We start from the raw sequence: 16141 nt of genomic DNA on the forward strand, positions 1-16141 counted from the left end.
GTCGTTGGAGTAACAGAAAAGTGTTATATTTTCACTTGAGGGTGGGTGCACGACCCATTCTAAATCCACCACTGGGTCAAGAAGGTGGGTGCCATCTCTTCATTCTTGCACATAAGAATGGAACGTTCTGAGGGGACGCTAAATTAGGGCGTCATTTCAGATTTCGCTTGAGGGGGGCGAGAGCACCACCGACATAAGACCTTCACGTTTTGTACTACTATATTAGTAGACAATCTATTAAAGTATACATATTCCTCAAAATCTTGGGGAGCGATTGTCCCTCCTGCCCCTAAATGACGCGCCTGCACTAAATATTACCCACGGTAACACTTGGAAATTGCCAGTTTGTACTAACAATATATTGAGAGCTTATAATTGGTCTATTACATTGACCAAAAAGAAATCTCCTCGCCTCGCTGAAATAACGCAAAAGGATTATATCTTCGCTTCAGGAGGGCGTCCTTTTTTTTTTTTTTTTTTTTTTTGATCCACCACTTCTCTCCCTTATATCTCTAAATGCATAATTTGTATTTACATTTTCTGTCCTTCTTAAGAGTGTAATTCAGACTTCCATTGGATCTCCCACACAACTATAGATTTTACTGATTTAACTTCCTCTTCACACCGGCTGCTGCAGGGAAGCCGTATTCATTTAGTAATGCTGTCAATCCTATTCTACAAGTTCTTCGCGCCTGGCACCACTGTAGAACAGCTGAGGAACGAATATAATTTGGCGTAAATACGATATTCATTTTTTTCTTTTCTGTATCCATGTATTTTTAGTGCAAGGCATAAAACAAATTAGCGATTACGAATGTTTTCTGCTAAGGAATTAGTGAGACTCTAAACTACTCAGTCAATTATTTATTTACAAATATAAAAGATCGTCGCAGTAGAGTTATGGATGCAAATTATGAACCTATAAAGCCAACAAGAATTAAAATTTTGAGCCTAGGTGCTCAAGGAGTTGGAAAGGTGCAGAATTCCGTAATGTTAGGGCGTTTCCTAGTTCAAAGGAAGAATGAGTTCAAACTATAAAGTTGTATTAATTTGTAGAGTAATCATAGTAGCATGTGTAAAAATTATCTATGGATATGTATACCTTCCTGTTTGTATTGACTCAGGTTACTGTATACCCATAATCTCATTGTCTTAAAGTGCCTTTTTTTGTAGCCATGTGGCTACCACATTATCTCGTATCATTAATGCCAAGTGGAAATTTGCCGCGCACTCAAAGCCAGGGATTCTTTGTTTTCCTCATGTACAGTTTCAGAATTTCAGTACAAAATAGCACTCAAATAATGCCAATAGACAACCCTCTGCTGGCAAAACCAATCCGTAAATGTAGGGTTATCATATGTCCGTATTGTGTACGGACTGTTTGTATTTTTTGGTCCGTATCCGTATCGTACAAAGTATGAAATAGGAAAATGTTCGTGTTTGACAGTTTTTGGAGCTGCCCGAAAATTTCTTAGTCGGGAATCGCTAAAATCTCAGGCAAAAAGAATTGTTTTCATCATATAACATACCGTATTTTAGTTACTATTAATAAAATAGGTTATGTTTTTAAAAAGTGTCATTTTTCCAGTTCAGGGTTCTTTTGGTTAAATTTAATTTACGTAATTTAATGGCATGATTTTTTATATTTGTGTTAATGAAAAAAAAAAGAAATAAAACATGTTAGTTTCTAATAGTGTTTGGACTATGTTTAGCAGAAGGGGTCCAGCAATTTTTTCTAAAACATGTTACAATTTTGGGAGTTTCCGTTCTCATTAGGTTAGGTTAGTTTCGATTAGGTTATGTTACTTTATATTAGATTATATTAGCGTAGGGGTCCGGCATAATTTTCGAAAAAATGACAGAATTTCGCTTATTTTTATTAATATCAGGTTAGTTTAGTTTAGGTTAGGTTAGGTTAGGTTAGATTAGATTCATTTCTCCCGTAAATTTTGTGTTTTTTACGTACATCTGGACCCCGTCTGATAACCTTTAACCAATATTTATTCTGTGTTTGGGCACCGTATCTTTGATGGGTCGTCATTTTAAGGTTTGTCTATGTTTTGGATCAAAAAATTATGGCAACCCTACGTTAATGCGTTATACGACCGTGCCTGATGAGTTTCAAATTTTCAAGCAGGTTATATAATAGAAAGAGATGTGAGAGTCAGTGGCTATTTTTCCTCTTTTTGTCACATTATTATTATTATTATTAATATCTCGAATATGTATCGAAAAACGCTCCTGAGGCAATTCTTGGTTAACTGTATCACTCCTACACGTAACCGGCAGGAACTATCTCTACTTACACGTGAAGAAAATTTCTTAAGTAAATTTGGGCCAGTAGTTGTTGAGTTTTAGTAAAGCGTAGTGCGAGATCAGGCTTAATTTTAACGTTTTTAATTTTTATTTGACCACTGCTTTCATCGGATCAAACTTTTCTGTGATCTTCAGCATGTTGAAACGGTGGGAACAGAGCCGAGGTTTCAATGGGGAAAATATTCTGAAAATGGCGCTATTTTAAATAGCGTAGATCTAGGTATCGTGCAGTTTTACTACACGGACTCATAGTATAAGTAGTAGTTAAAGTAGGCGTAGCAGTAGGAGTAGAAACGGGTTAGAAGCCCCGAAGGGGTTCGTTTGGTTCTGTTCTCGACATAAAATGGGCAAATTAAAGACTTCCCTAAATTTTTTGGGCCTTGTACAATCTTTGGATCCGTATAGTAAAACTGCACCGTAGATATAGCTGATAATAGTGATACGAACCATAGCATTTTGTTGGTTGAGATTGTAGTTATAATTCTAGTGTCAGTGAAGATTACGATAGTGTTCACAGCTTCCAAACCACATATCCTTTGTCTGTGCTCCAAACCTTATCCGACCGGTTTCCAAGTCATTTGCAAGATATTGTGAGGAAAATGGAAATAAAAAAACGAAACTCTTCGCAAACAATCGCAAAAACTTGTGTGTAATACTTTTAATTATGTAAAAATAAATAAATAAATAAGGAATTGGAGCAGTCACTGAAAGTAGAAAAATTCTTTCCTTCAAGCACGGAGAAAATAGCAAGAGTCTTGTTATGTTTTCTGTGCTTCAAAATGAAATGAAATGTAATATTTAAGTTTTATGTCCCACGATTATGCCGGTTAGGCTAAACGAGGCGGTAATAATGAGAAATGAATGAAATGGTGGAATGAAGAAAGTGGGAGGAAACGGGAGAACCCCGAGAAAGTCCACGAGCACGGTGTTTGTACACCACAAAGTCCACACGGCAGGAGCTGGGATCGAACTAGGAACCCCAAGCACCAGTGGTGAACGCTCTACCACTGATTTTTGAAAATTGATTCGAGCACACAGGGCCGGCCTTATATATATATATATTGCGCTCTCCCTACTGGCCTAGTGGTTATACCCATTTTCCTTTATAACGTTTTCCCGTTTGCAAAATATTCTGGTGAAAATTCTCAGCCTGTTCACTGCTTATAGCAGCTAATTTTTCAGAGAAATAACTCAAATGGAAATACAGACAGTGGATGAGTTTTAAAATACGTATTTCACTCTTGTGTCTCGCAATTTTTCAAGAATGTTCTGTACCAGTATTTCATAGTTTTTTTATCTTACAAGTAAACCTATCGATGTCGAAATTTAGTTTATTGACAAACTTGGAAAAGAAATGTAGGATATCAAGAAACGAGCGTAAGCAAAATTTAAAATGCTTCTGTCCACAAAGATGGCCGCAGTATCGAAAAACCTGATTGATCAGAATAAGCTATAACAATGTGTTTTTAATTTGAAAATTTCATTTTATTTCTAAAACGGGTAAAGGGATTAAAAACAAAACCACATTAACCTACACGGGAGGAAGTAGACTCTATATGAGGGTGTGCTCATCATGGCAGCCATCTTGAACTCGGCCATCTTATATCTCGCTCGAGTTTTTTAATTGGGAGAGGGGTCATGTAACATATCAAATTGTGCTAGAATTTTACGAGAAATACAATGGCGAAGTCAACGTTTCCATAAATTTATATTTGTAAGACATAATGAAATGCACATTGATATGAATTCGTTGGTTCAAAGGTTTCTTAACAGCTGTAACTTTTTTAAAAGAGTTCTAGTCAGGAAAACCTAATGTACGCTAGTGAGAATATCGTAGGTAGCTCTTATGAAAGTATACAGCTTGAAATCGTCACCGACTGCAGACAAAATGAAATGGTGATGAGACGATTACAAACTTTAAGGAACTGATTGAAGATGAATGACACATTTTGCATTGGATTATCCCAGTTAGAAGGCAAACCTTCACAAGCAGCCACCAGTTTAGTAAGCACTAGTATACATTCAATTTTCCTGATTTCATTTTAAAAAAATCCACGGGATTTTTCGCAGGAAAGGGCAAAATGGTTTGTCCTATGGTTTTGTGCTTTTAATATAGCTATAATAAGAGGAAGGATATACAAAGAAGTCGCACTGAGGCTGATTTATTTGATACCATATCGGTAGTATCACATGACGTAATCAGTAAAAACGCCAAGAACCTTTACATAGTAGGGTGTTCAAAATAAAAGAGGGTGTGCACCCAAAATAATGGTTCAATTCCCATGGTTCAAATATGCACTCATCAGTAACTTCATTATGTTATGAAATTTTAGAATGCAATACGTTTGAAACTAATTTAATGTAAATGCAGTGCGTTTAAAAGTAATTTAACGTTATACAAGGAGTAAAAATCTCTACGACTGGACCGAAGATCGAACCTGGTCTTCTGATTATCGTGCCGATGCGTTAACCTCTAGCCACCCAATCTGCTCCCTGAACAGCAATAATTTTATTACTTCTGAAGTGGATACTCAACCACTCAGACCACCTCAAACCGTTCCTCTTATTCTAATTTAATGTTACTTTTTCTTTCTACTAAACTAGTTATTTAAAAATGAATATGAAACTTTATTAATATAACAAATAGACTATTAAAGTGCTTTCAAAACTAGAAACAAATTGACAGCTCAAAAACACGTGCAGATTTGTCTTGAAGAAGGGAATCTATGTCACATAGTTATGGTGGTCACTCAGCGAGGGTCGAATCATAAACGTCATTTTAGCAATAGTTAGTGGAGGGTTTCCTTGGCAACAGACCTTAACATTAGAATGTTGTCGCTAATAAACACATGTTTTCAGAAGGAAAGAAGCTGTTTTAGTCTTTCGTTTCTTTGTGCGTGGAAGTGATTAAAAAAAAGAAGAAGAAGAAAAGAAAAAAAAAACAAGCAGACAGACACAGCTCCTCGGACAGAGCCAATATTACAGAGATTTTCCTTTTCGTTAAGACTCACATTACAATTCCAGCTGATGACTCGCCGGGATGCACACGAAGTGGCAACAGCGTACCACATGCTTTTCCAAACGTCAATATGTTTTAGTTTTGAAGACACTATAACAATCTGGAGACACGGTGCTTCAGTAGGCACTCACCTCTGGTGCGAGGGATTCCTGGTTCGTTCCTAGGACATGTGAGAGTATGGTGGACAACATCGTATCCGTGGGTATTCTCGAGTTTATCCCGTTTCGTCACATTCTCATTCCACCAATTCTTTGATTGGTTGAGTCGGAGTTTAGTGTACTTTTCAACATCGAGGCTATATGAGACGTAGACCTACAGCGTAACATGGGATCCGGACCAAATGAACTCTCGGTTGGCATGTATAGCGCCCGAAAGCGAATAGGCTAACCATATAGCTACGTACAACTCACCAATTCTTTCAATAATCATCTGTCTGCAGACCATAGGCCATTCTAGGAATTAGAGATGGCCACAAAGTTTCGGTTCTGCGAGGAACCAACTCTTGGAGATCCGGTTTTCAGAACCGGTTCCAGACCTGGATCTGAAAACCCGGTACCAGAACCGGATCTTAGGAACTGGTTCCATACCTGGATCCGAAAACCCTCAAAGACCCGTAAAGGAGGCACAAAGTTCACCTTCAATACACTACAAAGGGGCCCACGCGCTTGTGCCCTCCCGTCCAAACCCGCTTATGCCTCCCAGAAAAGAAAAAAAAAAAAGATTGGTTCACAAGTGGTTGTTTAGCCAAATGAGTTTGCCAGTTTGCCTGTTTTTCCAGTTACACAGTTTGTTTAGTCAAATGAGAAAGCGACCGCTGCTTGTCGCTTCCACCATTTCATCTAGCACACTGTTCACAGCCTGCCAGCAGTTCGGGTTTAGCGTAGGGATGTCCACCGAAACCGGTTCCAGAACCGGATCTGGCCATCCCTACTAGGAATGTAAATCTAGAAATTCCTTAATAATAATAATAATAATAATAATAATAATAATAATAATAATAATAATAATAATAATAATAATAATAATAATAATGTGTAATTCAATCAAATTAGTCGTGAGAAATGTTTCCTTTTCTTTCATTTAACGGAGCTGTAATTTGCCTACTATATTAACTCAATGCGTTATAAAAAAAAGCCGCTAACATAGATGGGGTTACCATTGAAAATTTTGAAATTTAATAAATATTTAGGCGCATTCCTTGGTATAAGTTATTATTTGTACATGCGTCATTTATCCGTTAATCTCCTATAGTTTTTCTTAATTTCATATTATGATTTCTGTTCTTTTCAACCACAAGAATATGCCCAATCAATGTAAAATAAATTTAGAAAAAAAAAATTCAAGATGACCATTACAAATACCTTTCTGTGGTATATTTCTTATGCTTTGCCGTTAAAGGTAGTTTTTATTTTCATTTTTAGTTCAATCATTCTGTTATTTTGCATTTCAGAGCTGTCTCATCAAAAGATATTACGAGAAGAGATTTGTATCGAAGTACCTAGCAACAATTGGCATTGACTATGGAGTCACTCGTACGGAAGTGAATAATGTTGAAGTCTGTGTGAATATCTTCGATGTGTCAGGGGATCCTTTGTTTTACGAGGTAAGTACTAATCTAGATAAGGATTTTAGTAGATGGCATAATAATGAATACCTAGTTAAATATTTATTGTCTTTTCAGAAAAGTAGACTGAATTGTACCGTGATGTACTTTGCAGGCTTCTGCTGAGTCAAATACTAGTTTTTGTCACATGTAATTAAACTAAATTAAACTGCTGGCACAGGATTTTATATATATATATATATATATATATATATATATATATATATAGAGAGAGAGAGAGAGAGAGAGAGAGGTTAGAGCCTACCGGTAGGTTTTTGGCACTCATGGCTTTTGGAAAATGTGTAGTAAGTACATTGGATCCTCTTGCTGTAATGCTGTCTTTCTAGACTGCAGTTCGCTACTTTTCTTTGATGTAAATCTCCAACTGTCGTCACGTCGCTAGGTGGACGCCGCAATAACACTGTCTGGTGAGTACGAAAGGAACGGTCATGTGTTTTTCATCTAACTACATTCGCCACTGCCTTACTTCACTGATTTTACGAGAAGTGCTATTCTAGTACGGCTAAGGTGTTAACTACATTTAATGAACCCAACATTATTTCTAATTGACGTTATAGGATACATATTACATACACGAATAGAAAGTACTAACCTCTGTCCTGTTGAAAAATTGAATTTATATTGTTTCGATCCTTGCTGGAATTTTTGTCAACAACATTCCGCCTGAGAAAAGTGACTTGTATTATCCTCCCGTGCTTACTTTAATCCAACTTACGACGCACATTTTCGATTTTAACAATATTGCTCTGGCATGCAACCAATCCGAATATGTATTTATAAAAACTATAGGGCACACATTCTTAAGAAAAGTGACGTACCTTGTGTCTCCGTGTTGACTTGAATCCAATTTGGGGCGCAATTTTTTAAATTGTAGCAGGATTGCTTTGGCTTGTAACCAACCGAATACCTACTCATAGAAACTTACTTAAAATATATCTATCTATATCTATATCTATATCTATCTATCTATCTATCTATCTATCTATATATATATATATATATATATATATATATATATATATATATATATATATATATATATATATATATATATATATATCGGGTGTTGCAAAATAAGTGTTACAACTCTTGGGAGGTGACTCCTGCCACTGAGACAAGAAAAAAAGTTCTCTTCAACTTTCTGCTATCGGACATAGTTTCAGATCTACAAGGTGCCGAAAGCGTGGGAAAATGACTTTCGGACGCCAACAGTTCGGAAACTATCCAACATAAAGAGGGCGGGTAAAAAATTCACTGAAGAAGTCATACCTGCTCTATTGAATTTTGCATGTTTCACAATCCTACCGTGCACGCGCAAGGGATTCCCCAAAGGAACGTAGGGAGTTCCGGATAATCTGCCAAATGAAACTTGGTCTAAATGGATATGAATTGATAGAGTTTCTACCAGGTAACAATAATTCGTTTGTCTTAATTCGATATCTGGAACAAATACAAAATGGCGGACACCTTTATGCCCGTTGTGTGTGGTTGCATAATCGCCAGGTACCGATGCTGGCCAACAGTGACGTTCTGAGTAATAATTGTAGCGAATTTGTACTCAAATGCTCTAGAAAGACATCTGGAGTGTCGGTAGAGCATAACAGATGAAGCAGGGTGATTCACATGTGTGGAAACACTTAACGAAAAATAACCAAAAATGCACTCATACTCAGTAAACGTGAGTTCAAAGCGTCGGAAATGTAAGGATTAGCGTCAAGAACATGAAAGCCATTGCCAATTCACCAATAATATTCCCTCAAACCGATGCAATATGATGTGCACGGTTGCATACCAACCAGGATGCAACAACTGAGTCCAAGTTCAAATTGTGCACTGACTCAGTAAGAAACTGGGTAAACTAAATGAATGTCACTAGTGGGATCGCATGATCGATATTGAAATAGGCCAATGTGTGTGTTGATATCAACATGTAGCTAATGATCAAATGTCAACATGTCCCACTACTGCCGGGACATCGTCCCACGTGCGAAAAATAGGAAAATAACTACTCGGGTTTTGAATCTGAGGCCGTGGGCTCCCAGTAGGATTGGAAACTGCGACCACGCGAGCAAAAGCGAGCGCTCTAGCCTTGAGGTTCGAAGGAGCCTTTCTCTGTATTCATTTCTTTGAGGAGTACGCACTTTGTTTGGCAAGCCATCTTGTACAGCCTCCCGACATACTTGTGTGTTTCATTTTGTTACTCCTACTGCACAGTTGTAAACAATCAGAGCTTTAAGACGTTTCTTCCTATTTCTCATGTCGTTTTAATTTCGATATGTATGGTGTTCCAGCTGTAGTGTTAAATGTGCCAAATCGGTTCATTTTCGTCTTTGTCTTGGCATGTGCACTGTGTGTAAGATACGATTTTCTGGAGGTATTTTCCTATATTTCGAGTACGTCATATATCTCACAAGACGTGGGACATGATACAAGTTTGTTATTTTCACGCCCTATCAGAATTTGAACCATGCATTAAGAGATTTCTTTTCATATGTGTCGACTGTGGGACAATGTCCCAAACAAAGAGGGACATTGATACAATCGTGTTCTAGTTACATTCTACCAAAAGTTGCACCAGATGTAATAGCAGAAAGTACAACGTTATTTTCCTAGTTTTCGCAGGTGAGATGGTGTCCCAGCAGTAGTGCGACATGTTGACATTTCCATTAGCTACATGTTGATATCAACACACACATTGGCCTATTTCAATATCGATCATGCGATCCCACTAGTGACATTCATTTAGTTTACCCAGTTTCTTACTGAGTCCATTGCACAATTTGAACTTGGACTCAGTTGTTGCATCCTGGTTGGTATGCAACCGTGCACATCATATTGCATCGGTTTGAGGGAATATTATTGGTGAATTGGCAATGGCTTTCATGTTCTTGACGCTAATCCTTACATTTCCGACGCTTTGAACTCACGTTTACTGAGTATGAGTGCATTTTTGGTTATTTTTCGTTAAGTGTTTCCACACATGTGAATCACCCTGCTTCATCTGTTATGCTCTACCGACACTCCAGATGTCTTTCTAGAGCATTTGAGTACAAATTCGCTACAATTATTACTCAGAACGTCACTGTTGGCCAGCATCGGTACCTGGCGATTATGCAACCACACACAACGGGCATAAAGGTGTCCGCCATTTTGTATTTGTTCCAGATATCGAATTAAGACAAACGAATTATTGTTACCTGGTAGAAACTCTATCAATTCATATCCATTTAGACCAAGTTTCATTTGGTAGATTAGCCGGGACTCCCTACTTTCCTTTGGGGAATCCCTTGCGCGTGCACGGTAGGATTGTGAAACATGCAAAATTCAATAGAGCAGGTATGACTTCTTCAGTGAATTTTTTACCCGCCCTCTTTATGTTGGATAGTTTCCGAACTGTTGGTGTCCGAAAGTCATTTTCCCACGCTTTCGGCACCTTGTAGATCTGAAACTATGTCCGATAGCAGAAAGTTGAAGAGAACTTTTTTTCTTGTCTCAGTGGCAGGAGTCACCTCCCAAGAGTTGTAACACTTATTTTGCAACACCCGATATATATATATATATATATATATATATATATATATATATATATATATATATATATATATATATATATATATATATATATATATATATATATAATATATATATATATATATATATATATATATATATATATATATAACTTCTATAAGTAGATAAACACTTCGTTTAATTACATTAACTTCCTTGAATTCTAGAAGATTTGAAAGAAACTGAATCATCCGAAAAGACAATTGTAGTGTACGTCAAATTTTCCCCACAGAATTTAGTAATTTTACTTAACGCATTTAGCACTGTTCTTTACTTACAGAGTTTCGTTTATAAAAGCTGAATTTTGATTATGAGTGTTACTGTATTATGTTTGGAACTAATTTAATATCTTCCTCTCGTAGTATTTGACTCAGAACAAGGTGTAGTACATAACACATGTTTTTCACCGTTATAAGTATTCTACCATTTCTAACAGGTTAGAGAATTAATCTCTGAGATTTGATGTACGAGTTGCTCTCTAATATTGTCCATTAATTGTCTTCTTCTTTCCCTCCCTTTCTTACCTTTTATCATCCCTAACAAGACATTTCGTTCTCAAATAATACCGTAATTCTTTATTAATGGATGCTAATACACATAAACTAATGTTCAAAATCACCTCACACTCAGTATCCCTTGTAGTCTTCTTTATATCAGTATATAATGCCGGTTATCGCTATAACCTTCGTCAGCACCTATTCTTATAAAGCTTGATTCCTTATATAACCACTATAAATGATGCTATCTTGTTGTTTTATTTTATTTATTTTTGTCGAAAACAGAATCATTTGTTTTTCTCCCTTACTACTTTTTCCCGTTATCCTCCTTTTTACGTCCACGTTTTTCTGTATTTAGGTAGGAAAACGTACAAAAAGAAAAGAAATCTATAAAAATTCTACGGTAAGAAAAGTTCTAAAATAAAACTAAAAAAAAGTGACCTTGTGTCCTTTTCTCTTCTAAAACCAAATTGCTCCTCTTTAATTTCCTCATTTGTTCGAATTTCTGTTTAATATTCGAAGGACATTTTTCGTCGCATATGATATTAGATTAATTGTTCTGTATTCCTAATATAGTTTCGTGCTTTTTTTCCCCCTTTCTTTCTCACTGAAATCATCGTAGACTGCAAATACTGATCTGGTCATTTTGCTTTTTCTTTTATTATATAGCATATGTGAAATAATTTTGTCTCCTCCTCCTGTGTTCTTATTCTTTATGTTCCGAAGTGCTTTTCCCTAATTCATTTCCTTAGTCTAGCAAACTTTTAGTTTTCTTCACTCGTTTGTTTTTCATCTTCAGCATCTTGTCTGTGCGGTCTGTTCTTTTTCATACCGTGCCTCTAAATATTTTTTTTCGATCTATCTATTTTCCCTTACTAACTTTATCTTTTCTTTTGTGCATTACTTTTCTTTTTATTGTTATATTTGTCCTTTGTTCTCTCTTACATATTTTCATTGATTTAACTTCTTAGTACATTTATTCATATTTCCTTATTCTTGCTGATTCCTCTATCTCTTTACGCTTACTTAAATAATATTACTTCCTTCGTTAGCATTGTCGATTTTTCTTCGTAGTTTTATTATTCAGGTTTCTGTATGTACATTTTTTTATGTGTCAGTACTACTCTCTTTCCATGCCTTCATACCCTTCTTTGCCCTACTTGCTTAAATATCAGCAGCTCAACAGTCAGCTAACCATTTGAAAAGACAGGACATTTATACGTTGATATTAAAATGTCTCAGTTCTGTAGCCAGAGTGTAAAACATATGTGCGCTATAATCAATAGTTCTTTGCTAATCTTTTGTGCATTTGCTTTTCACGTTTAGCTGTAGAAGAGATGTATTTTTTAGACGCTAAGAAGGTAACTTTCAAATCAAAACATTAAAAGGAAGGAATAAAAATAGTATTTATGCAACCATTTATTTAATTTTGCCTTCTTTTGTGAGTTTAATTTATAATACTTGCTATTCCAACGAAGTAGGAAACTCAATTTGTCAAAATCATTTTAAATATAAATATAGGAATAAAAATACATGAGTATGAATTTATTAATCTGTAATCTAATTATCGTATTGTCATCATTCATAATTTCTTGCGAACTATTTGAAGATAAACAATTCAGTATCATTGTAACCCTCAAAGTCATGAGAAGTCTTAGAGCAGGGCGCAAACTTTTCGGTCGCCGTTAGAAATTTAGAGCTGGCGACCAGTATTCAGTAGGAATGGTTTCTGCCTGAACGCAAAGGGCTGCGCAGAAACAATTGTCACTGAGTGAGAGAAAACACGGAATGTGAAGTGTTTCTTTGTCAAACCAAAGGCCTTTTTTTTTTTTTTTTTTTTTTTGAGGGGAGGGGGATGGTCATAATTTGTACGTAAGAGATACTGACGACCATCATTTTTGGATTGGCGAGTGCGTCTGACCTTGAAATTTTGCGTCCAGCCTTAGAGCAATAGTCCAGCCCTTTTCCATTAGCGAGCCACATGGAAAACATTGGGGATTGCTATAAAATGTTTTTCTCCTGTGCCTCATACGTAAGGTACACTCTGTCTCCCTTGAGTAGTTTTCTTCTGATCTGGGATGTAACTTCGATCACCAAATGGCATCATTTTTGATTTTTTGGTTCAGTGCGAGATCTGGATTTGATTTCTTTGAATGCTTCTTTTTTCCTCTTCTATAAAATTCTGCTCTCTAAGTGTCTCTACTACCTCGTCATTACTAAAGTCTGCTTGGACATTGGCTAGAAGGAGTGACATCTTATCCTGAATAGGAGTATGATCTATTACTGTATTATTCCATCATCGCAGTTATCTTGAAGTCTGCCATCTTGGATTCAGGTTGAAACATTTTAATAGGAAAAGACTCATATGACATCATTTCGGGATAGCTTAGGAAAAGAGTCTTATGACATATCATTTCGGAGTAGCCTTTCACCACATATACACATCTGACGTTATTTCCAATTAATCATTTAACAGTTACTATCTGAACCTGCGCTCACTGCACTGTGCATCATTCACATATGAGTATGAATTTCCTTGACATTCCTCACGATATCTGTACTGTACATATTACTTTACAGACACAAGTGAAAGACGTCTTGATAAAAATCGGCAAGGAGTACCATAAAGGGGAGATTTTTTCCATTATTTTTTCAATATCTTGCACCGTTTGCAAGATTGAGCCTACTTCCGGTTGGAGATTCTAATTCATCTATGACCAGTGTTTTCTTTCTTCTTGCGTGCAGTGTGTAGTAAGCAAATACATTTCATACACAATTAATTATAATATCAGTGATGTATGGTTTTCATTGGGCAAAACAATCCAAACAATATAGTTTCATCTTAGCCTGGAGAAATGGTTATCCTTCGTTTTTCATTATTCTTTGGCCATAAAACAAACACCTGAGAGATATATAATCCCTGTATACAACTATGTTATGTTGTAATGTATAACTCATAGGATATGATGCTGTACTTTTTAAAATTTTAACACTTCCAGGGTTTCCCTAAAAATGTAATAAAGAAATAACGGCCACTTTTTTAAATATTCAATTAGAACTGGACACTCTACACAAAACTTGAAATCGACCAACGAAAACGGCACGTTTCTATTGCTTGTGGTGTTCGAGATCTCATTGTCGAAAGGATTGGAGACAAAGATATAAACTGTTCTTTGGAGACAAACATATAAACCTAGCATTTTAATATATAGATTACCTTCATAATATACGTTCATTAAGTTACAATTGTCTTTTTCATCTTACGAGATACCTTTATCTCATGTTGTAAATACATAGATACATTAAAATCTTCAGTCGCTTGAGGCACCACTTAATATTACCTAGGTATTTAGATGAGCTAATTTTTTCATGGGTTACTTTGGTTTGATATAGAACCATTTTAGAGGGTGGAAAAGAAAAACACTCGAAAGATGAAATATATATATTAATATTAAGCCAATATCCAAAGTCATACCAGGAAAGGGAAAATAAATTTTAAATATATATATATATATTCTTACTAATTTTCCTTTTCCTGGCATGACTTTGAAAGGGTAGTACACAGATCCCAGGTTCGATGCCCGGTGGAATCATAGATTCATATGTGTTGACCCATCGTTGTAAAGCAATTGTAGAACTACCTCGATTAAGAGGTGTCGAACTCAGGCCTAAGAAGACAGACAAAAAAAAAAAAAAAAAAAATGATGGTGGAATTCGATGCGATGGCTCATCACCCAATTGAATATGCGCTTTTTCCCGAGTCGTAGCCATTCATGAGCTGTTGCTGTGTGCGAAATGCAGGTTGGTGTAGTTTAATTTTTTTTTTTCAGACTTCTCTACAAATTTTTTACTGTGTAACTTGCTTTTTGTAGAATATTCTTGAATTTTAGTGCGTCGTATAATATATATATATATATATATTGTTCTGATTTTTTCCAGGTCAGAAATGAATTTTACAAGGATACTCAAGGTGTAATTCTAGTGTATGATGTAACAAACAGAAGAAGCTTCGAATCTCTCGAAATATGGCTCTCCGAACTGCGAGATGAAATGGGAAAGTAAGTTGTATTCAATTATTGTTTATGATATAGAGGGAATGAACGCCAAGATAATATTACACACCCTTGCGGTAGAAAAGAAGAGATCACTTTATTAGTTCAACTTAATTACAATTGCAAAGTTTTTATTTACAATTCCATATAGCATGAAAGAATTTTCATCCTAAACTGAGATTGTAATGTTATTTGCCGGTGGCCTAAGATTTTTCTTTCTTTCTTCGATATTTTTCTATTCTATACCATGTGAACTTTTCAAGCCGAGTTAGTATCAAGCATAAACCTACCCTTTTCTTCTCCATATCAACTCAGCTCGAAAAAGTCTATAAGGGGTAAATCGAACGAAATAACACCAGGAAAACAGGCATAGATCACAAATAACATTGATTTGTGATAGTAATGTTTCCAATGTGGTAATTTCTTAAAATAATCTTATATTGATTATCACAGAAAGAAGACTAAATATAAAAGCAGTCCAGTTACACATGAATCATAAATTTTGGTGTCATATCGTAAATCAGCACTTTCTGGTTCTTAATGCATTAAAAGATGTTTATTTGACCACCTGTTGTATTTGATACATACCTTGGAGAAATGGTAACGCTCTGACCTTCGGTGCGAACGGTCCCGTGTTCGATTCCCGGTAGGAGCACTCGGTCGAAAAAATTGTAAAAAGCTTTTTCAGACCAGCCATCCTGAATGAGGTTTTTCCTCTTTCACATCAGGGAAATGTCATGGTGGTACCTAATATATAGGTCCCAGACCGCTTCCTTCCTTCCCCAATCCTTTCTTTCTTCCCTTTCCCCGAATAGTGTGCTCTCCAAGGTACGTCATCCCTCAAATGTGACAGGCTAACATGGCCATAGATGCCGAAAACCTAGAAATCTAAAATTCTAAATCCTACTTTGTAGGAAATGGGGATGCAATTATGTGCGGCTATTACAACATATTAACTTTAAGTTTGTAGTTTTCTGTAGAATCAACTTTAAAAAGTCTTACTGTACTTATTAAAAAAAAGAAAGAAAATGCATTGAGTTTAACATACAGTATTTTTCCTTAT

General features: G+C 35.9%; 1 protein-coding gene across 2 annotated transcripts in view; it reads left to right on the forward strand.

Annotated features, from left to right (window-relative positions):
* The first annotated feature begins 761 nt into the window (after positions 1-761).
* LOC145693542 (dnaJ homolog subfamily C member 27-like) overlaps positions 762-16141 on the forward strand; it is a 30604-nt gene continuing 15224 nt past the window's right edge. Inside the window, exons 1-3 of one of the 2 annotated variants that reach the window (XM_081769623.1) lie at positions 762-975; positions 6786-6938; positions 14966-15084. In XM_081769623.1, the coding sequence (XP_081625749.1) occupies positions 901-975; positions 6786-6938; positions 14966-15084 (347 nt within the window). In that variant the 5' untranslated portion in view covers positions 762-900. Of the gene's footprint in view, positions 976-1000; positions 1125-6785; positions 6939-14965; positions 15085-16141 lie in introns of those variants that run through there. The other variant, XM_081769624.1, reaches the window with a different exon arrangement.

Source organism: Thermobia domestica, chromosome 8 (genome assembly GCF_964235325.1).
Source record: "Thermobia domestica chromosome 8, izTheDome1.hap1.1, whole genome shotgun sequence".
Lineage (NCBI taxonomy): Eukaryota > Metazoa > Arthropoda > Insecta > Zygentoma > Lepismatidae > Thermobia > Thermobia domestica.